At 38.9% G+C, this 25,972-nt stretch overlaps 1 protein-coding gene across 2 annotated transcripts in view; it reads left to right on the top strand.

Moving 5' to 3' along the window:
- The window catches only part of ptpn13 (protein tyrosine phosphatase non-receptor type 13), a 352,808-nt gene that overhangs the window by 262,236 nt on the left and 64,600 nt on the right, over positions 1-25,972 (top strand). The window contains exons 22-30 of one of the 2 annotated variants that reach the window (XM_028802293.2): positions 1,857-1,964; positions 2,231-2,359; positions 5,367-5,791; positions 6,371-6,499; positions 8,787-8,880; positions 13,117-13,202; positions 15,734-15,896; positions 20,670-20,884; positions 25,276-25,374. In XM_028802293.2, the coding sequence (XP_028658126.1) occupies positions 1,857-1,964; positions 2,231-2,359; positions 5,367-5,791; positions 6,371-6,499; positions 8,787-8,880; positions 13,117-13,202; positions 15,734-15,896; positions 20,670-20,884; positions 25,276-25,374 (1,448 nt within the window). The remainder of the gene's footprint in view (positions 1-1,856; positions 1,965-2,230; positions 2,360-5,366; positions 5,792-6,370; positions 6,500-8,786; positions 8,881-13,116; positions 13,203-15,733; positions 15,897-20,669; positions 20,885-25,275; positions 25,375-25,972) is intronic. The other variant, XM_028802295.2, reaches the window with a different exon arrangement.

Raw genomic sequence — 25,972 nt, 5'->3', positions numbered from 1 at the left:
AGACCAACTATGTTTTATGGGTTGGAGATGGTGGCACTGACCAGAAAGCAGGAGACAGAGCTGGAGGTATCAGAGTTAAAGATGCTAAGATTTGCACTGGGTGTAACGAGGATGGATAGGATTAGAAATGAGTACATTACAGGGTCAGCTCAAGTTGGACGGTTGGGAGACAAAGTCAGAGAGGTGAGATTGCGTTAGTTTGGACATTTGCAGAGGAGAGATGCTGAGTATATTGGGAGAAGGATGCTAAAGATAGAGCTGCCAGGGAAGAGGAAAAGAGGAAGGCCTAAGCAAAGGTTTATGGATGTGGTGAGAGAGGACATGCAGGTGATGGGTGTACAGAACAAGATGCAGAGGACAGAAAGATATGGAAGAAGATGATCCGCTGTGGCAACCCCTAACAGTAGAAGCCAAAAGAAGAAGAAGACAGAACTAATAGTATGCATTTATAAAGATAAATAGTGTTCTTTTTACCTTTTTTGCATATCAGTTGCTGTACAATGCAAATCTATTACCTGTCATATATAACTATTTGGTTTCATAAACTGAAAGGTGCTATCAAAATCATAATAATTATTTAAGATTGGACATTTAAATCCATATTATTAGGATTATGTTACAACAAAATTCCCTTCGCTACAACTAAGTATATATTCTGAAAATCATTGCTCAATTCTAAGGGGAGTGCTATGCCAAGGAATTCCACTTTTTTTTTTTAATTACAAAAGCAAAACCACTATTTGTAAATTAAATATTTTTTTAAAACATTGCCTGTCAGATGCAACTAAAATCCTGAACATAGTACACTATTTTATTTATAAGGTGTTTAAAAAGCCACTCAATAAGGTACATCATTTTTAAAACTAGTGCATTGCTTAATGCCAACAAATCTGCTAAAACATAATACCTCTGGGCAGCATTTTGTAAAAGAGGAGTACCGTATGTTCCTTATTGAAATGTCAGTCAGTCATCTTCTAAATCACTTTGTCCTGAACAGGGTCACATGGGATGCTGGAGCCTAACCCAGCCAACACAAGGCAGGAACAAACCCTGGACACAATTCCATAGATTATGATTTTGAATACATGTAGGCTGCCTTGTTGCAAAAATGAATAAAAGCATCTGGATCTTTTGATTTTTATTCTGTTTAAGTATAATTTTCAATTTTGTCAATTTTCGGCTTGTTTTGCACTAAAACTGATAATGTATTTTTCAGGCTGCATTTTTTGTTTAAAGTTGCTTGCAGTTTTCTAGGTATTTAGGTATTTGTATTATTTATAGCATAATTGTATATTATATCTTTCACAAAAATGAATGTTTAATGTGTTTATTTATTGATATCTATCTGTCTGTCTGTCTGCTAGCCTGTGTGTAAATCTGTCTTGAACTTGATTAGTTTATAGCACCATTGTCGTGTACAGCAAGATCATGACTGACCAGTTTTTTATTCTGATGGCATCCACTTTCCTCAATTCTTGATAAATTACTTGTATTATTGTTAATTAGTTATTTGCTTATTTGATTTGCATGAAGTGCTACATCCTATTTCAATACATTTTCAAATGTTTCATTTAGTAGTTCAATTGTCAGAGTTGTAAAATTGATGACATCATTTACTGGTTATTTTAATGTCTTTTTGAAAGCCTTTCCAGCATAACAGTACTGTAGGTGAATGTTGTGTGTGTTTTTACCATTTTCTGATTTATCAGATGAAAAATCTTTTTTGAGTAGAAATTCTGGTGAGTATATTACAAACACATTTCCTGGCAAGCTGTCTAAGATAAGGAATTGATAGGAAATCGTCTTGACTTAATTCAGTCTGAAATAGTCTTGGTCTCTGTGTGGTACTTTCCTAGGTTTTCAGATTGTGGGTGGAGAGAATAGTCGTCATTTGGACCTTGGTACTTTTATTAGTTGTATCATCCCTGGGGGACCAGCTGACATTGACGCACGCCTAAAACCAGGTAGAGTGAGCTGCTGATACTGTTAGTAGCACTGAATTCATTTTTTGGTACACTTTTAAATAAATAATCTGTAGTACTAGGGTGTTGTACTGTGTTAGCCATTATGAATGTAGAGAAAACTCAAGCAAAATGACACCTTTTATTGGCTAACTAAAAAGATTACAATATGCAAGCTTTCAAGGCAACTCATAAATAAATAATCTGAAAGTATAGTAGAATCCCAGCCTTTTTATCATGCTAACTTTGTTATTCTGTGATTGTTTCAGGTGATCACCTACTGTCAGTAAACAATATGAGTCTGGAAGGTGTCCCCTATGATGCAGCGGTAAAGATGCTACAAAACATTCCTGATGATGTGAAACTTGTTGTGTCACACAAGGAAAAGCTCTCTCAAGGTAAATTTTACAAATCAGTATGTCATGCTTTCATGCACATAAAGTTCATTGCTGACTTCTGCCCTAGAAATGTCTTTTAGATTACTGTTTACAGTATATAAATTGTGACATCCATCATGATCCTTATTAGAGCATACTGTAATCAGTTGAAATTAAGTTTATATTTTGTTTTAATGTAAAATTCCTCATTTTTGATACTATTGGCTTCAAGTTATTCTTAAAAAGAATACTACAATTTAATTGGTGGCCTGGTGGGAGAGTGAGAGTGCTGACACAGGGCTGCCTGGAGATTACAACACCTGAAGAAAAACGGGGGCAGAAATCTGGACCCAAGTAATGGGAGGTGGAACCTTGTTGCCTTTTTAAAAGTGGAGACTGGCTGGAGGTCAGGTACAAACTCCAAAGCCCATTAGGTGACCACACTGTTCTGACTGGAAGGATTTGGCACTCCTGATTCAAAGCCATCACAGTGGCAGAGGTTTATTGATGACAGAATCAGAAGGTGAGTCTGGAAGAAAGGCTCAACTGGTTTGAGGAGCAGAGACCAACAGATGGAAAGTGAACGTGCAGCTTGATATATTTGGTACAGGGACCTGAGTATATTGGCCTGGAGTGGCTATAGCAGTGGTGTTTTTTTCTGTTTAATTGTTACTTTTGTGTTGATCTTGTTTTCATCCATCTTTTATAACCATTTTATTTAGTATATGCACTTTATTGTATATGTTGCCATCCTTGGTTTTATTCTGGAAATTGCACTTTATATTGTCCCTTTCATTCTAATTCTTGTGCAAGTGATTCATTATTGCCAGAAAAGACGATTCTGGTGCAGTTGCATATTTGGGTGCTCACTATTTAGTCTACATTACTTTGTGTGTCATTCCGTCCCCATAAAAACTAGATGTTAGGCTTATTGGCAACATTTAATTAGTTGTGATTGAAATGCTTTTGCACCTCTATGTCTGAGCATGTATCCCTGCAACAGACTTGTGTACATTTCTGTAAGGAGCTTTATCTGAAAAAGTACATTAATAATTTTACTGGTGAGGTATAATGTGAAATTAGTGAGATTCATGTCACACAGGGTCTTGTTTATTGGGAATCCACCAACCTTATTTTTGCACTAGGGCTTAGTCATTTTCTGTAATGAATTGGTCACTGAAGTGGACACTGGACTTTAGTTAAAGGGACACAGTTTCTGAAGTTTGAGGTTTTCCTGTAAAGTTTAGGCCGAATCTGGCATTGTAAGAATCTGTCAGAGCATCCTTTGGGGTTTAGGAACTCTGATGCTAACTAGTCATTCATGGGCCTGAAATTGCATAAATGTTAGTAGAGTTGTTTTAATCATAGCACTAACCATGGAGCTACTGTGCTGCTGTCCACATGACACCATCCCTAAAAAGTAAATAGCAAAAGAGATTAATTCAGTGGTTATTTGGTCATATTCAAATACACCACGTTTTACTGACTTATAACCATATCTTCATTTAGTATAATACACAAAGCACAAAAAGGAACAAAAGCCAGCAAACATCAAGTCAGTGAATTGCAAGATGTCAGCCATCTTTCGTTAAAAAAGTATTTGATTTTAATAGCTAATATCAATAGGATGTTTTACTGGATACATATTTTAATTGTTTGAAGATTTTGGTAAATTGAGAAGGTCTATTGATGCCACAGATGGTGGCATTAGCTCACAGGGCTTTTGTCCCATTTTATGTATTGTCTGGTTATTGTTTGTTGCCTGTTGTATGTGCCTGTTATTCCCTCAATTCCCTCAAATTGATTTCAGATTCCTGGTATGAATAAAGTGCAGTCAAACAGCCGTAGACAGAAGGGTATTTGTAATAATAACTATGTTCCCTGAAAACTATTTACTGTTTAGAGAGAGTATAGAGAGTCTGTTTTTTTTTTTTTGTTTTTTTTTTTACACATCTAACTGGTTACAGGCTGTTTGCAGTTTCTCTGCCAGGCACATATTGGAACTGCAACTATTATCATGCATTTTGGGTTCTTTTGTATCTTTAGCCATAAGGAGATGTAGTTAGATGGTGGTAGGAGGTCTTGGATTATGTCCTTTAAGGCATTTTTTTCATATAGGACCCTGGTACCCATAAGCTCCATTATGAAATGGGGAGTAGTTATTTTTTTTAAATGTACAAAATGTGCTTCATTTTAGAATGCAATTTCATCTGATAAATTAATATGCACCATGACTGTAATTTTACACACAATTGGTGAGGCTCTAAGACTGTGTTTTGGAGACGGTAGTCACCAGCATAGGGTACCCCAGAGAACTGTCTTATCTCCCTTTCTCTTCACTGACAATTTATTTGAAGTACAACTGCTATTTAAGTCCTCTTTACATATTAATAGATGACTCCATTATTATTGTATCAGAAGTGAATATAAGGTGGAGTATTGGGGGAGATAATGACTTTGTCATGTGGTACAGGGAGAACTACCTCTAAAGGAACAAATACCAAGAGAAAGAAGTTGGTGGTAGACATCCAGCATGCCAGTGACAACATTAGATCAGGTATCATAAAAGGAGGATGAAGAGAAGATGATGCTGGTACAGACTGATAAATGGAGAGTGGATGCCAAAATAGGATAGAAGTCAAAGCTTTAAAAGCTTTCCAAAAAGCTAAAAGGTGTTCCTGCCAGTGATAATAGTGTTGCCTAAATGAACGTAATGTACAAATGCTTGTTTGGTCAGCTTCCTGCTGATATCTAAGTTAACAGTGTCTCATCTCACCATCATCAGTACTTAATACAAGGGCAAACAGCCCAATAATAGCAGAATATTGTAGTAAGATTGTAGATTAATATTGTATGGACACAACAGAAACAATTCTATTTGACTTTTCAAGTTTTGTTGCTTCATCCTAGGCTAACCTAATTTGGATTTAATTTAAACTTTGACAAGACTTTTTCTAATTTATTTTACTGTGGTTTTTTGACTGCAAATAGTCATTTTAAATTGAGTTTAAATTGTCTTAATTTTCAGTTTCAAGTACTTCACATCACAAGACCAAAAGTCATGTGAGATCACCCAGCAAGAAGAATAACCATGAAGAGGAATCTTCCTCTGAAGACCAGAACAGATGCACTGGTCCCCAAAGACGTCTGCATGATGCATCGTCTCCTACTGTGTCTGTAGCCAAAAGAAAAGGAAGCTTGAGCTCCCAGGATTCTAGAACAGAAAGTGCCAGTCTATCCCAAAGCCATAGGATACAGCCACTGAATCACACCCCACCACCTTACCATTTTGAACATGCACATTCTCCTGAGGCATCTTTAACACCTGGCAGTAAAACTAAGAGAGGAACTAATGCAAATACCAATAAAGATCTGGATTATTCTGACAGAGGAGATTCGGATATGGATGAAGATACATATTCAAGCAGCCAAGAGCAGAGAAGTGTTAAAAAGGTAAATGCCTTCATAGGGCTGAAACCTTTTATTTCTCACTAATGATATTTAGGTTTCTTTGTGACTGATACATTTTGCATGAAAATGGTCCTTGACCATATTTTTTCGCATAAAGGTATGAGCCAAAATACACAGTCAGCTTTTCTTTGATTATATTATACAGTATATTTATTTTCTAACACCCTTCTTTAGTTCAAGGTATATGCAGCCAGTGTCTATCCTACCTCTGTTGGTCGCAAGGTGGGAACCAACCCTGGCCCACTATAGGTCACACTCACACGTTTAGAGTTGTCAATTAACCTAACATCAATGCATGGCCTGGAAATTGATTGACTCTGCAGCTAACCACTTTGCCATTTGCAATATGTAAATACAATCAAAAATACAAGGTGGCTGAATTATTTATCTGACAAAGATAGTTTATGCTTTTCTAGGCAAATATGAAGTTGTTGATTTAATATAAAAGCATTTTGGGTTGACTATGTCCATGATATCTTGGAATGAAAAAACATCACAGTAAATGCATGAGCACTGATGCCCACTCACTTAGTTTTGTCTGTCATTGTTTTCCACTTACAGGACATGCCTACAGTGAGCACTAAAGGACAAAAAAGTGGTAATGCCCACCCAGTTAATGATCTCCAACCAGGAGATTTATTTGAAGTAGAATTGTCCAAAAAGGACAACAGCCTAGGCATAAGTGTCACGGTACTGTTTGGCAAGGTTTTTCGGAGTTCCTCTTCTTCTCTTTATTTGTAACGATGTTTGTCTGTGCATGTTTGTCTGCAAATTTATAGCATGTTGAGTGCTTTTCCTAGTTTTGATGCCGCTTTGCATGTCTTGTCTTAGCTTTAGCAATAGTGCAAATATTTGATTTACAAGCCCTGATTCTGTATTTTGACTCTGTAGGACACCTCATGGGAGCCAGTTTCTTGTAATGCCCAGTGTGCATGCCTGGTTATTAATTGGTCATCCATCCATACTTTTTTTTTACCCTGATCTTTGTACAACATTGTTAATGGGACACAACTCCAACAGCACAAGGCACACGGTTTCAGTCCTTTGCATGACATATTAATTCATATGCCTGCACTCACTAACACTGGAAAAACTTAGAGTAACTACATGGCAAAAATATCTCTTTCATGTTGGAGGAAACTGGAGTACCCAGAGAAAACTCCTACAACAATGTGGAAAAGTTACAAACAGAGATCCCTGGAGAAATTAGACACAAATGTTATCACTCAACCCTTGTACAAGCAAGCAGTTCAGTTTTTTTTCACTTTTTTATTTCAAATATTTTATTGGCAAAAAACAGATTACAAATTAGCACACAATAACTTGGCAGTTCAGGTGAAATAGCTGAAAAGCTTTACTACCTCCCACATTTCGACTTGTCATATTCCATTATTCCACAAACCGTGTGATGTGGTCAAAGTGTTTTGTACAGTATAGTGCAGATATAATAATAATTGTTTTGTAGCTACTATTACAGTTGACATCTAGCTAGATGCTTCTGCCCCTCATCCTAGGTTAATACAATGGCTTCCATTTTGTTTCCCATTTGAAAATCTCATTAATTTATGACATAGTCAAGTTAAAGTGGACTTCACACTTTGCTCAGTTCCTTTGGTCATTATTCCTATACTTTTACACACACTTTTGTTAGACAAATCGCTGCTGACAACATTCCCATTAAAACTGTTGCTTCTGTGTCCATTCAAGTCCCCAAGGCAACACCTTTTCAATGGCTTACCATATGTGTAAAAGTAATTCTGTATATAGCCAGAAATACTGTATTTTTGACATGTCAGACATAAATTAAATACAGCAGAGACAATATTGTCTGCATATTTTGAAGAACTGAACTGTAGTTTATAAAGCCTCGTAACACCACAGCATGGAGTTGTGTTAAAAGCACAGAGTGTATATATAGTATAAGGATTGTTCCTATCTATGCACTCTGATTTGTGTAAACTTTTTTTTTCTCCACTGAAAATCCTTGTACATCTGTTATGGAGGTTGCAGTTAATTAACTTAATTATTTTGGCATATGTGGAAGATGACCCGGACACAGACAGGCAGACACGTTGAAATCACCCAACACACGTTTATTTACACTGTCCATTATTTACAATAAGTGCACGCAACACCAAAGTCCCCAAAAGTCCTGGCCAACCAACAATGCCTCACTTCTTCAGGCCGCCTCCTTGTCTCTCCTCCCAGACCTTGTCCTCTCTTCGATCCCGACTCCAGCCCCTGAATGGAGGGAGGCGGCCCCTTTTATGACCACCCAGATGTGCTCCAGGTGCCTCCCGACAATCTTCCGCTGGCACTCCCCAGTGTGGCGGAAGTGCCGGCTGCGCACCCAGAAGCACTCCAGGTGTCCCTGATCCTCTTCCCCCAAGCACTTCCGGGTGTGGCGGAAGTGCTGAGGTCCAGGGCTCCCAAGGCATTGGGCCGCCCCCTGGCGGTGATCACGGGCCCCTACAGGGTTGAGCTTCAAAGCTCTGTCACCCATGGTCCCCATAGCCACCAGAGCGGTCGCCCCCACATGGTCTGGGGGAGGCGTAAGCCCTCCTCTGGTCATGCTGCCTGGACACCACCACCTGGTGTCCTGTCGTGCCTCGCACAGGCAGCGCTCCCCCTCCTACCAGCACCCCGGGGCCTACTGTTTCGGCACCCCCTCCGAGGTTTCTGTGCCCCTTTGGTTGGAGCTACTCGCACCCCAGTAGCCTCCGCCAGCTGTGATACATACTTTAACTATGTCCTTAACAGTCTTTATACTTCTATCACTACTGCTGCATACACTGCTGGGTAATTGAAGTGAATTCTACTTTATTGATTGCTGGCTGCATGGAGTTCCCTCATGTCAAAATATATTTAGAAATTAACCCAAAGTTGTAAAGCAAATGAACAATCAGCTTTGAACAATATAGCCTTATCTGTAGAACGTGTATGCTTAAGAACAGTTTAACATTGTTTTCCCTTGCAGGGAGGTGTTAACACAAGCGTTAAACATGGTGGGATTTACGTGAAAGCTATAATTTCCAATGGAGCTGCTGAGCTTGATGGCAGAATCCAGAAAGGTAAGAAGACAAGATTACCCTAGGAGATGGTAGAAATGTTTTTGTCTATAAATGTACACAGCAATGGTGCACTGAAGCATGCTTTTACCTCTGCCTTTTTCCCTGTAAAAATAATTAAGAGTCATCTTAACATCTGTTATGTCTTATTACAATGTAAGTACTGTACTTGCCTTGCTATATATGATTTGAAGTCAGAGATCCAAGTTATTACAAAGATGGTGTCAGTTGTCCCAAGAAGGCTCAAGCTTTTTGGCAAAAGCCATTTGAACTTTACAATTCATTGCACAACTGGTAACTGAAAAACAGGAACAGAAATTTATAATGTTCAATTGCATAGTTTTATTAGCAGGGCTACTTTATTATACAGTCTGTAATTTCTTTTTCCATGCAGTTTGCATGTTGTCCGAACGTTCATAGTAATCCACAATAGAATCAACATTTGCAAATTAGAATGGTTTTTCACTTTGGAATTCGAAACATCCAAGCATCCAAAGGGCGAAGCTACAATGACCTAAAGCAGAAGGTGACGTTGCACTACGTAACTTTCAATTTTATTACTGAGTAGCAAATATACAAGCTATAAAAACCTGGACATTGACACAAATAGATGAACACAAACAAGCTTGGTCCACAATAGAAATAAAACCCTTCAGTACTTCTTTATATTCCTTGATTTGTGCCCCAGTAAGTTCAAGTTATTGTCAATATACTAACAACGCAATTGTCCTTTATTCACTCACAATATGGAACCAATGTAGGAAGCACTTCAAGATAGAGAAGCTTTTATCTGTTGCAGTTCTGCATGATAATCACCTTTTTCCACCCTCTCAAACTTGCACAGTTTTTAATGTTTGGAAAATGAGCAGGATTAAATCATTTAGAGATTTGCGTATAGATAACATCTTTGCCTCCTATGAACAATTACACTTAAAATTTAACTTCCCATCAACACAATTTTTCCACTACTTTCAAATTAGAAGCTTTGCTAAATGGAATCTGACCAATTTTCCTCACCTCCCACCAATTTCTATTCCAGAAGAAATATTGATCAGTCTTGAAGATTCAGACAGCATGTCTATAATATATAAAAACATTTTAAAGTCCCTTCCTTTCAAAGATCCCAGAGTACAGTGGGAAAAGGATCTCTTACTCAACATTTCAGAAAAGGATTCAAAGGCAGCCATGCACAGAATTCACTCTAGCTCCATAAGCGCAAAGTATTCGACTTAAAATCTTTTATCGAGCACATTTGTCTTGTTTAAAATTGTCCAAAATGTTTCCAGAGCAAGATCCAACCTGCGAATGCTGCTGTCAAGTTCCAGCCTTACTGGCTCACATGTTTTGGCCTGCACCAAATTAACATCATTCTGGACCAAAATTTTTAAATGCCTTTCAGACATCCTTGGTGTCACAATCCCTCCTAATCTATTAACAGCTGTGTTTGGTGTACTTCCAGATGGGCTTAAAATGGAGAAGGACAAACAAACTGTAATTGCCTTTACTACACTATTGGCACATAGCCTTATCTTGCTCAACTGGAAGAATCCTAGCCAACTTCTTTTAAGTCACTGGGTAACTGAAATTCTCACTTAGAGGATCTGTTCAGAACTTTTTTAAAACCTGGCAAGATCTAATCAATAACCTTTTAGAATAAGCATTTATATTGGGAAAAAGGATTCTCTTCTCTCTTTTCTACTCTTAAAGTTTTACTCTGGCTTTTGGCCTTCCTCTCTTTCTTTTGGGTTGGGGTTGAATTTAGTTAGTTAACCTTGATTTGATTGTATGGAATGTTACTTGCTTTTAATAAAATCAATGAAAAATGTTTTTTCACTGTGTGTAGTGTTATATACATATACTAACACATATATTTACACACACGCGCGCCACATGCTCACACATTGTGGCAGGTGGCCGGGTGCGGCCCTCAATCAGCCGCCTATTTAAGGAGCCGCCGCCCTGCAATCAAGGCTGGAGTCGGGTGAGGAGGTGGACGAGGTCTGAGGAGGCGGCAAGGAGAGGCCCTGAGTGTGTGTGCAGTGAAGAGACGGCTTGGAGGAGAAGCCAGGACTTTGGGAGACTGTTGGGGTTTGTTGGTGGCGGTGCACTTAGTGACTTATGTATAATAATAGTGTAAATAAACGTGTGGTGATGGACTGCAACGTGTCTGCCTGTCTGTGTCCGGGCTGTACCCTTCTACAACATATATTTAAACACACACACGCACGTGTATGTATGTACAGTGGTGTGAAAAACTATTTGCCCCCTTCCTGATTTCTTATTCTTTTGCATGTTTGTCACACAAAATGTTTCTGATCATCAAACACATTTAACCATTAGTCAAATATAACACAAGTAAACACAAAATGCAGTTTTAAATGATGGTTTTTATTATTTAGGGAGAAAAAAATCCAAACCTACATGGCCCTGTGTGAAAAAGTAATTGCCCCCTTGTTAAAAAATAACCTAACTGTGGTGTATCACACCTGAGTTCAATTTCCGTAGCCACCCCCAGGCCTGATTACTGCCACACCACTGTTTCAATCAAGAAATCACTTAAATAGGAGCTGCCTGACACAGAGAAGTAGACCAAAAGCACCTCAAAAGCTAGACATCATGCCAAGATCCAAAGAAATTCAGGAACAAATGAGAACAGAAGTAATTGAGATCTATCAGTCTGGTAAAGGTTATAAAGCCATTTCTAAAGCTTTGGGACTCCAGCGAACCACAGTGAGAGCCATTATCCACAAATGGCAAAAACATGGAACAGTGGTGAACCTTCCCAGGAGTGGCCGGCCGACCAAAATTACCCCAAGAGCGCAGAGATGACTCATCCGAGAGGCCACAAAAGACCCCAGGACAACGTCTAAAGAACTGCAGGCCTCACTTGCCTCAATTAAGGTCAGTGTTCACGACTCCACCATAAGAAAGAGACTGGGCAAAAACGGCTTGCATGGCAGATTTCCAAGACGCAAACCACTGTTAGCAAAAAGAACATTAGGGCTTGTCTCAATTTTGCTAAGAAACATCTCAATGATTGCCAAGGACTTTTGGGAAAATACCTTGTGGACTGATGAGTCAAAAGTTGAACTTTTTGGAAGGCAAGTGTCCCATTACATCTGGTGTAAAAGGAACACAGCATTTCAGAAAAAGAACATCATACCAACAGTAAAATATGGTGGTGGTAGTGTGATGGTCTGGGGTTGTTTTGCTGCTTCAGGACCTGGAAGGCTTGCTGTGATAGATGGAACCATGAATTCTACTGTCTACCAAAAAATCCTGAAGGAGATGTCCGGCCATCTGTTCGTCAACTCAAGCTGAAGCGATCTTGGGTGCTGCAACAGGACAATGACCCAAAACACACCAGCAAATCCACCTCTGAATGGCTGAAGAAAAACAAAATGAAGACTTTGGAGTGGCCTAGTCAAAGTCCTGACCTGAATCCAATTGAGATGCTATGGCATGACCTTAAAAAGGCGGTTCATGCTAGAAAACCCTCAAATAAAGCTGAATTACAACAATTTTGCAAAGATGAGTGGGCCAAAATTCCTCCAGAGCGCTGTAAAAGACTCATTGCAAGTTATCGCAAATGCTTGATTGCAGTTATTGCTGCTAAGGGTGGCCCAACCAGTTATTAGGTTCAGGGGGCAATTACTTTTTCACACAGGGCCATGTAGGTTTGGATTTTTTTTTCTCCCTAAATAATAAAAACCACCATTTACAAACTGCATTTTGTGTTTACTTGTGTTATATTTGACTAATGGTTAAATGTGTTTGATGATCAGAAACATTTTGTGTGACAAATATGAAAAAAAATAAGAAATCAGGAAGGGGGCAAATAGTTTTTCACACCACTGTATATACGGTATATATGCATGATAAACAATTATTTTCTGTCAGCCTTAGTCTTAGTCTATCAGTTTTTATACTCAAAATTAATTTTTTTCAGGAATTTTATACAATAAAAATGTAAGAACCACATTTTCTTACCCAAATAATTATTATAAAGGCTATTACAAACTTGACTTGTACACATGTTGGGAAACTATTTACTGCTTTAAACAGCCATGTCACACTTAGAATATACAGTAGTGATCATTGTAATAATCTGTATATGTTTGTCATGCTTAATTGCACTTCTTTCTACTGACAAACCCCTGAGGCTATGCATTTTTTTAGTTCGTTTGGAGACAAAGGTGTACAACTTGTTTAATGAATTGAACTTGTTGTTTTTAACAGGTGATAGAGTCCTAGCAGTCAATGGCCTCAGTCTTGATGGTGCAACTCATAAGCAAGCTGTGGAAACTTTGAGAGACACAGGACAGGTGAGACAGAGCTAGAAACCTCTCAGATTCTGGAAAAAGTCTACAGGCTTTTCCATATCTATCCTTCTTTCTGATAACAATAAAATTAATAAGGTAAATGTGCTTCTAAACCTAACATTGAAATTGCATGAATATCTATGACATAGATGTTGATAAACATCTCCTTTTTATTTACATTTTGCCTAGAATGGAGTTTTAAGCCATGAAATTTGAAATTACTCCATAATCTCTATATACCCACTTAGGCATCAGTAAAACTGTAGTAGAGACCTTGTTTTCTTTAACATTATATCAGTAAACAGATTATTGTTATCTGACTGAACATCACTCACATTCTCTGTTCCTCTGTCTTGACTGGAATTATTGAAACTGTTATTTTTTCTTATTGTTGGGCTTTTGTAATGTTTAATGTCTCCTTTTATTGCCTCATTTTGACTTGGTGTTATTGTACATGTGTATACTTTTTATCTTTGCCTTATGTTGCCTTTGCACTACATGTGCAATTTGTCACCTTCTTACCATTCTGTTCACATTTGCTTTTTTGGGCAGCGTAATCTTTTGTGTATTGATTTTAGTTTGCTCGCACTATTTGTGAATTGTAGTGGTATCGGTTGTTTTAACCAGCATTTGCTCATTACCACTATCAAGAACTTCTTTTGAGAAAAAATTGTAAAAAATAAAACTACACTCTATTTTCACAATAAATTCATAATAAACAGGTTTAATGCAGCAATAAATCAGTTACCAAATTATCACAAAAATCACTAGCTTTAGTGTATTTTCGTATATAATTTATACCAAGCAAATGTTAAGTTTGTGATAGACTAGTGGTTGAAGTGGAAGAAAAGAAGAAGCAGTACTTAAGTTGTTTCTATTTCTTCAGCTAAATGTTTGTTTATTTGGGACAATCCCCCGGAGCAAGTATAAGCTTAAAGGCAGACAGCCAGGTGGTGTCACTTGCATTCACAGGAAATAGCTGCTGCTTAACCTGTGTGGCATTATAGTGCCATTCCGGAGTATTGAATGGAAATGTGTACATACTCCAAAGAGATACAAGTAGAAGTGCTGGTATCTATATTACTAAACCACAGTTAATTTATGCACGGCGGACGCACCGAGGTGCCCCAGAGTCCAACGCAGCGGCTTCCCAAAACGCGGCAGCGCCCGCCCCAGAGTCAAACACAGCGACTTCCCAGAGTCAGTAGGTGGCACCCAAATAACATAACGTACTGCGCCGTGGCGCCCGCCCCAGAGTCGAACGCAGCGGCTTCCCAGAGTCAGTAGGTGGCGCCCAAACAACACAACCTATACAGTCGTGGATACAAACAATGAACGAAGGCGCCCACACAAAGAAACCGCTTTAGTTCAAATAGGGTTATTGAATTAAATGGAAACTTTACCATGCCTACGACCTGTGAACTACACCTGAGGTAAAGCATGCCCGCCAGGTTGTACAGCCGCCCGGACGCCACAGCCCAGACCACCGCATATACCCTCCATGATATTTCATCAAGCAGCAGCTTCCCACCGAGGCGCATATTGGGCCATGGCGCACGCCCCAGAGTCAAACGCAGCGGCTTCCCAGAGTCGGTAGGTGGCGCTCAAACAATAAAACCTGTTCACTACACTTGCTCTAATCCACGGTGTCAGTAATACAGATCACATAACAGTCACAGACTCAAACCCAGTGGCTTCCCCGACTCAGTAGCTGGCACACGAACACCTCAACCTGTAAACTAAACTTGCTGTGCTCCACTCTGCCAGCAGTCGGTGTCAGCAAAGGCAACAGAATCACGTCTCCACAAAACGAAACCGCTTTAATACAGATATTCTTATTGAATTAAATGACATTTCCCCAGACGCACCCACCCTCCATGATATGTCATCCATCCAAATATCGGACGGAACAGAGACTGATTGCCATTCTTGGATTCCCGATTCGCTAGCGAATCGCGGGCTTACTTGTTGCATGCTAGTTAGTAGAGGCTGACTCCAAACACTGCTGGTATGCAGAAAAAACTCCCAGCATTCCAAATAGCAAAATGTAGAACTGATATTGACATTACATACATTTCAAAGCTCTCAAAATAGGTTTTTAATAGATATTTTCTTATTTCAGCATGTTTTAAATGTTAACCATAGAAAAAGATAACTGCCTCGCTGGTTGAATTTGCACACTGCCTCAGTTGTGTTTCCATTTTTGATCCAGGATATTTAGAAAGAGAAAGACAAAAGACAAGATAAATAATATAGTATGCTTAGAGAAGCAAAGATACAGTATATGATGTGTATCACAGACTGCAGACCTTGTTGTATGGAGTTACGGGTAGCTTATATTCTTCAATATAAATGTGGCAGGAGGAGAATTCTGTCCTTTATTACATCTTTTCTACCACCTACAGAATGGCTTTGGGGAAATACAGATGCCCTGTTAAAATGAAAAAGATATTCTCTTTTTAGTTTAATGGTGTTAAAATTACTTTGCTTATCTAACAATGAAAAATACATAACTCTGAAATTTCTCATTGTAGGTGGTTAGATTACTTTTGGAAAAAAGTCCGTTGCCTGCTGCGAAGGTTCATGCACCTGTAACCCCACAATGTACACCCCCATCTGCGCCTAATACCCCACCTCAAGTAACAGAGCAAGCTAAAACTTATAATGTGGCCAAAGATTACAGCTTTGTAACGTCAGGTAAGTCCTTTGAAAAACTGTAAGTAAAGCACAATGTGATTTGTAGACAATTTTAGATTTAAAATCAACGGAACACCTTCTTCTGAAAGACTATGACTCACTCTGTTCTTTACAAGCCACTTCCTGAGTCTGGTAGGGACATCTCTTTTTATGCATGGGGTTGCATCATAATAGCTTCTTTCACCTGCAGAACGGAAACAGCATTTTGATGCCTCATTGATATGCACTCTACTGAATACATAAAACTTGTTTATGTCTGAAGTTACTGGCTGAAACAGCTGTGCAAAGTAAAGCTTTTGGGAAAACTAGTGTGAGTGAATTCATTCAATTCAGCACTGTGCATGGCAGAATAGTTCGAAATAAGCAGGTAATACATTATTCAAAGATATAATATACAGATTCTTTGTGTTGAAACAGGCTTTTGTTAATTTAATGCAGCTATGAAAACAGTGTTGCTAACCTGTTATTAGTTTATAAAATTTAAGTTTAAATCAATCCAAAATTTGTAAAACTGAGAAATTTTGGAAACATTGTTTGCCATATTACTGTATTCTGTGTGTTCATAAAATTTGTGGCATTCAAAAATGAAATTAATTGATTGGTTTTTAATTATAACAAATTTTAAATGTTGCTATGTTCAACTACCTATGTACAGTCATGCACCAACTTAAAGCTCCATTTGGGACCAACCATATGTCAAATTGGCTGAATGTCTGTCACAAAGGGTACAGGTCATTGCAGTTGAGGCTCTATGGGTCTCATGTGGGCCACTGGTACGGTATTCTTAATCTGTGCAGCTGCATGCTAGGTCCGTGTAAGGGAAGGCCAAATGCATAAGAATTAACCACTTGAACCAGAGCCAATCAAAGCAAACCTTAAAGGGCCCTCCAAGAGTCAGAAAGCATATGAGACCTTGTGAAGAAATAATAAAAATACAGAAAGATATTACTTTTTACAAAGCGTTTCTATGTTCATGACGGAAGAAAAAGTGCATCCCATCTGCATAGATCATAAACAAAAAGATCTACCACCTGCATGAAGTGTGACTTGAAAAAACAGCTGCATGGCATGGACAATCAGTTGCCCAAAAATCAGAGCTCTGTGAGCATGACAAGATATATTGTAATTGTAATTGACTTGCACAAGAGAGAAGGAGGCATGTCCAAATTAAAAACAGCTTTATTGTCGTCAAGGCAGGAACATTGTCAGAGCATCTATCCAAACGAGAGCTGTCACTCAAACACACACATCATGCAAGCAGGGATGATGACGTTGTCCTGTATCTACAGTACACTCTTCTCATATTAAAAGTACAGATCACCTTCCTGCACAAATGAGGAAACAGAAAGCATCTGGTTTTAACTGTTCCCTGCGTCAACCAGTAGGCGACAGACGCGTTACGCGGGAAGCATGCGAACTTGCAGTTGCACCGGCAGCAAACAACCAGTTCCTGCCTGTGTTAAGTGAGTGTCAGCGCACAGCTCAATTAGGGAGTTATCAAAAGCCTCACTCTATTTATACATACATATATATATATATATATATATATATACAGTGCATCCAGAAAGTATTCACAGCGCATCACTTTTTCCACATTTTGGTAAGTTACAGCCTTATTCCAAAATGGATTAAATTAATTTTTTCCTCAGAATTCTACACACACCACCCCATAATGACAACGTCAAAAAGTTTACTTGAGGTTTTTGCAAATTTATTAAAAATAAAAAAACTGAGAAATCACATGTACATAACTATTCACAGCCTTTGCTCTATACTTTGTCGATGCATCTTTGGCAGCAATTACAGCCTCAAGTCTTTTTGAATATGATGCCACAAGCTTGGCACACCTATCCTTGGCCAGTTTTGCCCATTCCTCTTTGCAGCACCTCTCAAGCTCCATCAGGTTGGATGGGAAGCATCGGTGCACAGCCATTTTAAGATCTCTCCAGAGATGTTCAATCGGATTCAAGTCTGGGCTCTGGCTGGGCCACTCAAGGACATTCACAGAGTTGTCCTGAAGCCACTCCTTTAATATCTTGGCTGTGTGCTTAGGGTCGTTGTCCTGCTGAAAGATGAACCGTCGCACCAGTCTGAGGTCAAGAGCGCTGTGGAGCAGGTTTTCATCCAGGATGTCTCTGTACATTGCTGCAGTCATCTTTCCCTTTATCCTGGCTACTCTCCCAGTCCCTGCCGCTGAAAAACATCCCCACAGCATGATGCTGCCACCACCATGCTTGACTGTAGGGATGGTATTGGCCTGGTGATGAGCGGTGCCTGGTTTCCTCCAAATGTGACGCCTGGCATTCACATCAAATAGTTCAATCTTTGCCTTTCTCATGGTCTGAGAGTCCTTCAGGTGCCTTTTGGCAAATTCCAGGCAGGCTGCCATGTGCCTTTTCCTAAGGAGTGGCTTCCGTCTGGCCACTCTACCATACAGGCCTGATTGGTGGATTGCTGCAGAGATGGTTGCCCTTCTGGAAGGTTCTCCTCTCTCCACAGAGGACCTCTGGAGCTCTGACAGAGTGACAATCAGGTTCTTGGTCACCTCCCTGACTAAGGCCCTTCTCCCCCGATCGCTCAGTTTAAATGGCCGGCCAGTTCTAGGAAGAGTCCTGGTGGTTTCGAACTTCTTCCACTTACGGATGATGGAGGCCACTGTGCTCATTGGGACCTTCAAAGCAGCAGAAATTTATCTGTAACCTTCCCCAGATTTGTGCCTCGAGACAATGCTGTCTCGGAGGTCTACAGACAATTCCTTTGACTTCATGCTTGGTTTGTGCTCTGACATGAACTGTCAACTGTGGGACCTTATATAGACAGGTGTGTGCCTTTCCAAATCAAGTCCAATCAACTGAATCTACCACAGGTGGACTCCAATTAAGCTGCAGAAACATGTCAAGGATGATCTGGGGAAGCAGGATGCACCTGAGCTCAATTTTGAGCTTCATGGCAAAGGCTGTGAATACTTATGTACATGTGCTTTCTCAATTTTTTTATTTTTAATAAATTTGGAAAAATCTTAAGTAAACTTTTTTTACGTTGTCATTATGGGGTGTTGTGTGTAGAATTCTGAGGAAAAAAATGAATTTAATCCATTTTGGAATAAGGCTGTAACATAACAAAATGTGGAAAAAGTGATGTGCTGTGAATACTTTCCGGATGCACTGTATATATTTTTTTATGGTAATTTGTTGGTTGCAGCATCAGTGCAGGAAGGAAGACAGCCAAGAGACTACTACCTCTGTAGCTCCAAAACTCGTTCTCACTGATTCTAGCAGAGTGTATCATTCTATGGCTAGCAGCGCTGCCGCAAGTACGTAATAAACGAAAAGCATAAGGCCTTTGTGGCCTGTAGCTGCTGAGTTTGGCAATTTCTAGAACATTATTACACTATTGTTTTCCAATGGCATCAGCTGTAATTTCTAATGTCCTCAACTAGGTCGGATATAAATCAGCGTATGGCTGTATTTCCTCCCAGTAATATATAAATACCTTAAGACTTAATCCCACAATGTATAGTAGATCCTGAAGTTGCATTTCCTCACTGCTAATTTGTTCAGTGCTAGAGTGCTAGGGTAAACAGCACCGGTGTCAAAGTCGGGAAGCTGCAGTGTCTGCAGGTTTTCATTTAAGCCTTTTTCTTACATAGTAACCAGTTACTGCTGTTAATGAAACTTGATATTTTAACATTCAGGAACCTTAATTGCTTCCAGCAGCCATGCTATAATGAGATGCAAAGCAAGCCATCAGATGACCAGCTTATTCAATCTCATTTGCCCCTATGTATTCATCATATTGCAATTACTTCAATAAAATATTAGGAAGGAAAAAAATGAATGTAAGTAATGATCTGTTTTGGGCCACAAAACATGTTGATGATGTTTTCAGAAAAAAATGAAAATCAGTAGTTTTGGACATTACTGGTGTGGCAGAATTATGGCATAGATTTAAATAATGTTTATCATTAAGAGTGATAAAATGCTTCAAATTAAGAAATTTGTTTCATCCAAAATGTTTGCCTTCCAGAAACTCTATCAACTCCCAATTTACCTGGTAATCTGTTTATGAATCTTAAACAACTTAATTAAAATGAAAGTAAAAGAAGTCTGCTTCTTTATCAGTGGTAATTGGTTTCTAATTAAAAAAATAAAGATTCTAGGTCTGAGTTTGACAAACTTAGTAAATAGGAGCTTACAGTTGAAATGTTTTTACTGAAAGACTAAACATTATTCTGATTTTGCTAACTTTTTTTAATGAGTGACTTGCAAGCTTTATTTTTGTATGAGCATTTTATTTTAAGGACTAACATATATTATTGACTTGTTAGTCAATGCATATTACAAAGTGTATAGACTTCTCTGCAGGTGTGGAAAGATGCACAGCAAGATTTCAAAAACTAAAGTAAAAAATGTTTGCATGTAATATTTGCAAACTAATTAAAAAATATACGGTACAATATAGGACGCATTTGCTTCTTGTAGTACTAGCTTAACACGGATGCTCATGTTCTTGTTAAACCACAGACTAATGTGGTTTTTCAGTGAAAATGTAATTCCTAGAGGTATCGAGTGTTGCTGCCTAGCAGTGGTGTCAGATTATATCAGTGAATTCATTTTTTTTGTTTGCTTATAGAAGAAATTAAACACCTTTACCTCAGACCCACAGCAGACAAATATTGATGTTTTCTTATTTGTGTTAGTTTACAAAATACAAATTCTTCTGAAACAAAGGTTTAACTCCCTTACCTCTATCTCTTTTTTTCTTATTATACAGATAATGTGTTTGAAGTCAAATTGCTAAAAAACTCCTCAGGTTTAGGATTCAGTTTCTGTAGGGAGGAAATCCTTCCCCCGAATCCTACAGCAAACAGTCTGGTCCGAGTGAAGAAGCTGTTTCCTGGGCAGCCAGCAGCAGAGAGCAGTCAGATTGAAGTTGGAGATGTCATCCTTCGTGTCAACAATACCTCATTGAAAGGACTGTCCCAACATGTATGTTCAGTTTGAAAAATTATATTAAATGTATTGCTAAATTTCCTGTAAGTCTACATTCAGAATTGTACAGAAATTGGGAACGTTTACTCTTTAAAAACCATTAACAAATAATGGTAAAAACTATAGATAGTGTACTTATTGATAGAATATCACACATTGACATAGATGCATGTTTTTGTCCTTTTTCTTGTGTGTATATAATATATATTTTGTGACGTGTGTGTCCCTGTCTTACACCCCAAAACACGAGGCTGAGTCTCAGTGCTGAGTACTCAGACGTAAGTCAGAAGTTTAAAGCACTTTTTCTTGTGTGTATATAATATATATTTTGTGACGTGTGTGTCCCTGTCTTACACCCCAAAACACGAGGCAGAGTCTCAGTACTGAGTACTCAGACGGAAGACAGAAGTTTAAAGCACACAGGGCTTTTACTTTCTTTTTTACTTTGTGGGCAACACCTTCCCTGTTCCCATAAGCTCAACAGAGTCCAGCACAAGCACAGCACAATACAATACATTAAGTCTTCTTTTCTCTTTCTTACTCCTCCACTCTCCCTCCGGCAAGCTTCATCTTCCTCTTTCCAACTCTGGTCTTGGAATAGTGGCTGCTTGCTCCTTTTATAACGCACCTAGAGCACTTCACGACCACTTGACAACCTATTTCCGGGAGCACTTCCAGGTGTGGTGGAAGAACGGCTCTGTAGGGCTGAGCAGCAGCAGCTACAGCACCCCCTGGCAGCACCCACAGATCCCAACAGGTCTGCACCAAACTCCAACACCCATGAAGCCCTGCGGGAGTCCTTGGCACCGCTGCAACCCAGGGGGGCTGCCATCTAGCGTTCCAGGGAAGGTACTGTCCTGACCAGGCTTGCTCCCCTGGTCCATACAAGAGAGAGAGGTTTCGTGGCCGGGAAAGGGCCCCGGCTGTCGGCCACAACGGTTATTTATTGTAGCAGGATCTACCACTCTCCTATACACAGTCACAGCAATCAGGCAGGGTCGTAGCCTTCTTAATGGCCAAGTAATACCATTCCCCACATTTGTAGTATTTCTTGCATCACCCATCGACGACAGGCACTTATAGTGTAAACGCAGTCTGCTCGAATTTGCTTTCGCTGCGAGCCGCTACAGTGCTGTGAGCCTGTGGTAGCCCCGGCAACCAATAGGCTGTCTTTCACAGACACAGGGGTCCCCCCGTTGGGAGGAGTCCCAAAAGAATTTAGAAACCTTACTATATACAGTGGAACCTTGGGTCACGACCGTAATTTTTTCCAAAACTCTGGTTGTGACCCGAAGTAATTTCCCCCATAGGATTGTATGTAAATACAATTAATCCGTTCCAGACCGTACGAACTGTATGTAAATATATTTTTTAAAGATTTTTAAGCACAAATCAGTAAACTAAATGTAAAAACATTGAATAACATTGAGAAAACCTTGAACAACAGAGAACACTAACATTGCAAGAGTTCGCGCAATAGCGCTATGAACCGCTAAAAACACTTTTTTTAATGAGTTTTAAGCACTGGGAAAAAATGAACATTTGAAAAATCTGTAATTTAATAAACAACCAAGAAAAGTAACATTGCAACAATGCACGCTACGAACCGATCGCTGTAAACAGAAGTGAAGTGGAGGTTAAAATCCAATAGAAAAAAGTGTTCATTAAATACATGAGATTAAAACAATGCTCGAATCAGTCTCTTTAAAAACAAGCCCGATGCATTCTTTAACTGTCTTATCGGCCTTATGCCAGCCCTCTCTCTTTCGCACACGCACGCGTGTGTGTGTGCGCCTCTCTCTCTCTCTCTCACTCTCGCGCGTGCACGTTTGTGTCTCACTCTCGCGCGTGCACGTTTGTGTCTCACTCTCGCGCGTGCACGTTTGTGTCTCACTCTCGCGCGTGCACGTTTGTGTCTCTCTCGCGCGCGTGCACGTTTGTGTCTCTCTCGCGCGCGTGCACGTTTGTGTCTCTCTCGCGCGCATGTGTGTGTCTCTCTCTCTCTCTCTCTCTCGCGTGTGTGTCTCTATCTCGCGCGTGTGTCACACTATCTCGTGTGTGTGTCTCTCTCTCTCTCTCTCTCTCTCTCTCTCTCTCAGTCTGTCTCGCTCGCTGCACAGGGAGAGACTGAACACGTGCAGAAATCATCGGCGCGCACAAACTGGAAGGGAAACTGGCTTGTTCGTATACCGAGTGTGTAGTCGTGAACAGATGCAAAAGTTTGGTGAACTTTTTGGTCGTAACCCGATTTGTATGTGTACAGAGACATTCGTGAACCGAGGTTCCACTGTGTGTGTGTGTGTGTATATATATATATATATATATATATATATAATATATAATATGTGTGGGTGGGTGGGTGTGTGTGTATGTATGCATGTACAAGGTATTTTGTTTTCATTCAGCTTCAACAATTCAGACTATATTATTAAATTAAATGCATAAAATCTGAATCAAAATCCATTTTAATTCCAAATTGAAAGGCACTGTATATACTTAAAAGACAAAACTAAATTCTATTGACATGTGTTTCAATTGTGGGAAGACACTGTAGATCCTGAAGAAAGTTATTTAGCTATAGTGAGCTCTCCTCAGGTGCAGCGTGGATCCCTAGCACACAACTCTAGTAAATTCCATGTGGATGGGTCCTCACTTGATTGCTTGCCAGTGGTACCAGTAGGTTCTTATTTTACTTGGCCTCCCTTGTCTGCTAATGCCAGTATTTCATGGTAATCAGGCTGGATTCCTATTGCTGTTAATCTGTCATAATACCTACTTTTATTATTGAACTGTCCCAAAGGCAAACAGAAAACAAATTTAGCACTCAATAGAAAGCTGATATTTAAGTTAAAGTGTAAGAAATATGGCTGTATACTGCCTTAAATGATGCACTATTGTCTATTGTATCTAATAGTATTTAGATAAATGACTTTGTGCTTGCTTGTTTTTGAATAGTCTTTGAATTGCAGATGTTAATAAAATAGCAACTGATATTTATCTGTTTGTCATGCCTTTTCTGCTCTTTTACTCATCTTGATCTGCATTGTCACAGTGGCACAATAATGTATTTAGAAAGGCACTGGACAAAATAGAATCCAAAAAATGCGTTAAAGTTCTAAAAGCACAAAACAGGCACAAAACACTTGAGATGCTGAAATTGATGCTTAAAAAAGATACTATTAACAGCATAATTCTTGTGGAATGGTGCTAGCTGAGCTCACTGTTTTTATTTCTCTTGCTACCCCCACTATATGAGTGCAGTGTGATTAGTGCTGCCCAGTAGCACACATTTAAAGGAAGGCCACAACAAACTGCTGCCCAGAGAAGGAGTTGAGTGCAGATGCTGACAATCCAATTATTGTTGTTTATTATTTAGATAGTTCTTTTTATTATTACAAGTTTAAAAACTAACATTTCAAATCTTTATACTATAGCACATTCCAATAAAATAATACGTGCAAACATGAATCATGGATATCCATCAAGCTTGTTTGGTTAGCATACCCATGATTGCCCGTGGTATAGTGTAACATCATCTTAGTGATTCCGTTATATGGTTTCCAACTCACTACAACAAAGTCAAACTGGTTTGATTTAGTCTTAAATCGTTTGGGTGGGCTACTGTGTATAGAGAGCAGACGGCCGTTGAATACTTAGGCAAAAGTACAATGAATGAAAAATGGTGTTTTAGACTATACAGACTGAAGAGTGGCTCATCTATCCAATGTTTCATGTTTTTTGTACCACAATAGAGTGGAAAAGGAAAAAGATGGTCTGCAGCTGAGCTAACAATACCTGGAAAACATTTGTTCAGCCACCTGCACTCAAGTTTACAAAAATTTTGGTAATTTAAGACCATGTTGTAATAGTAATATAATCGATCATCTACTGCCGTGCCTAGTCGTGTAACCAGCAACACAGTTGTTAAGTTTAACATGCTGTCCTACTTAAAGTCGTGTAGTGTGCTGGCAGCCTAAATCATCCAGATTTCTTAGATATATTTTAAAAATTGTCAGTTTCTGCTGCAACATCATGATTTAATATTTTTTATAGATTTCATGACCCTTTCTTTGAAATATGTTTATGAAAAATAAACCATATAACAGGAAACACTTATTGTAATCTTATACCTTTTAAATACAGTACTGTTTTCTTGTAGTGTTGTAATTTTATGTACCTGTGGTTTTCTTTAGTGTTGTTGCAAGTTACAAGTATTAGGTGGCAATATAGCCTACTGAGACCTTTTTTTCCACTCCCCTGACTGAGTAAAGGTCTTTCAATAAAATTCTCCAAAGATTTGCTAAATGAGTATTATATAATAAAGTAAGTCAAAAGCATTGAAAATATATAATTTGTTGTTTGTCTATTTGTGATTCTTTTTCTCCCAGGAGGTAATATCCGCTCTGAGAGGAACATCGCAAGAAGTTACGCTTCTTCTATGTAGACCTGAACCAGGAGTTTTACCAGCTCTTGACCCAGCACTTTTGGTAAGATTAAATTCATGCTGATTGATTTTTAGTAATATATACAGTTTTTTTATATATTATATATATATATATATATATATATATATATATATATATATATATATATATATATATATATATATATATATATATAAACCCCAATTCCAATGAATTTGGGGAGTTGTGTAAAACTTAAATAAAAACAGAATACAATGATTTGCAAATCCTTTTCAACCTATATTCAATTGAATACACTACGAAGACAAGATATCGAATGTTCAAACTGATAAACTAAATTGTTGTTTTGCAAATCTTCACTCATTTTGAACTGGATGCCTGCAACATGTTCCAAAAAAGCTGAGACAGGGGCATGTTTACCACTGTGTTATATCACCTTTCCTTTTAACAACACTCAATAAGCGTTTGGGAACTGAGGACACTAATTGTTGAAGCTGTGTAGGTGGAATTCTTTCCCATTCTTGCTTGATGTACAATTTCAGTTGCTTAACAGTCCGGGGTCTGTATTTTGTAGTTGAAGATCCACAAAGGGAGAGAATGAATCACGTATCGTAAAGTAGTTTTTTTTCCTGAGCTTCCAGCTCCTGCCAGGAGCCATCAT

Source organism: Erpetoichthys calabaricus, chromosome 5, assembly GCF_900747795.2.
Source record: "Erpetoichthys calabaricus chromosome 5, fErpCal1.3, whole genome shotgun sequence".
Lineage (NCBI taxonomy): Eukaryota > Metazoa > Chordata > Cladistia > Polypteriformes > Polypteridae > Erpetoichthys > Erpetoichthys calabaricus.
The sequence above is the reverse complement of the archived record's forward strand: the minus strand, read 5'-3'. Positions and strand labels throughout refer to the sequence as shown.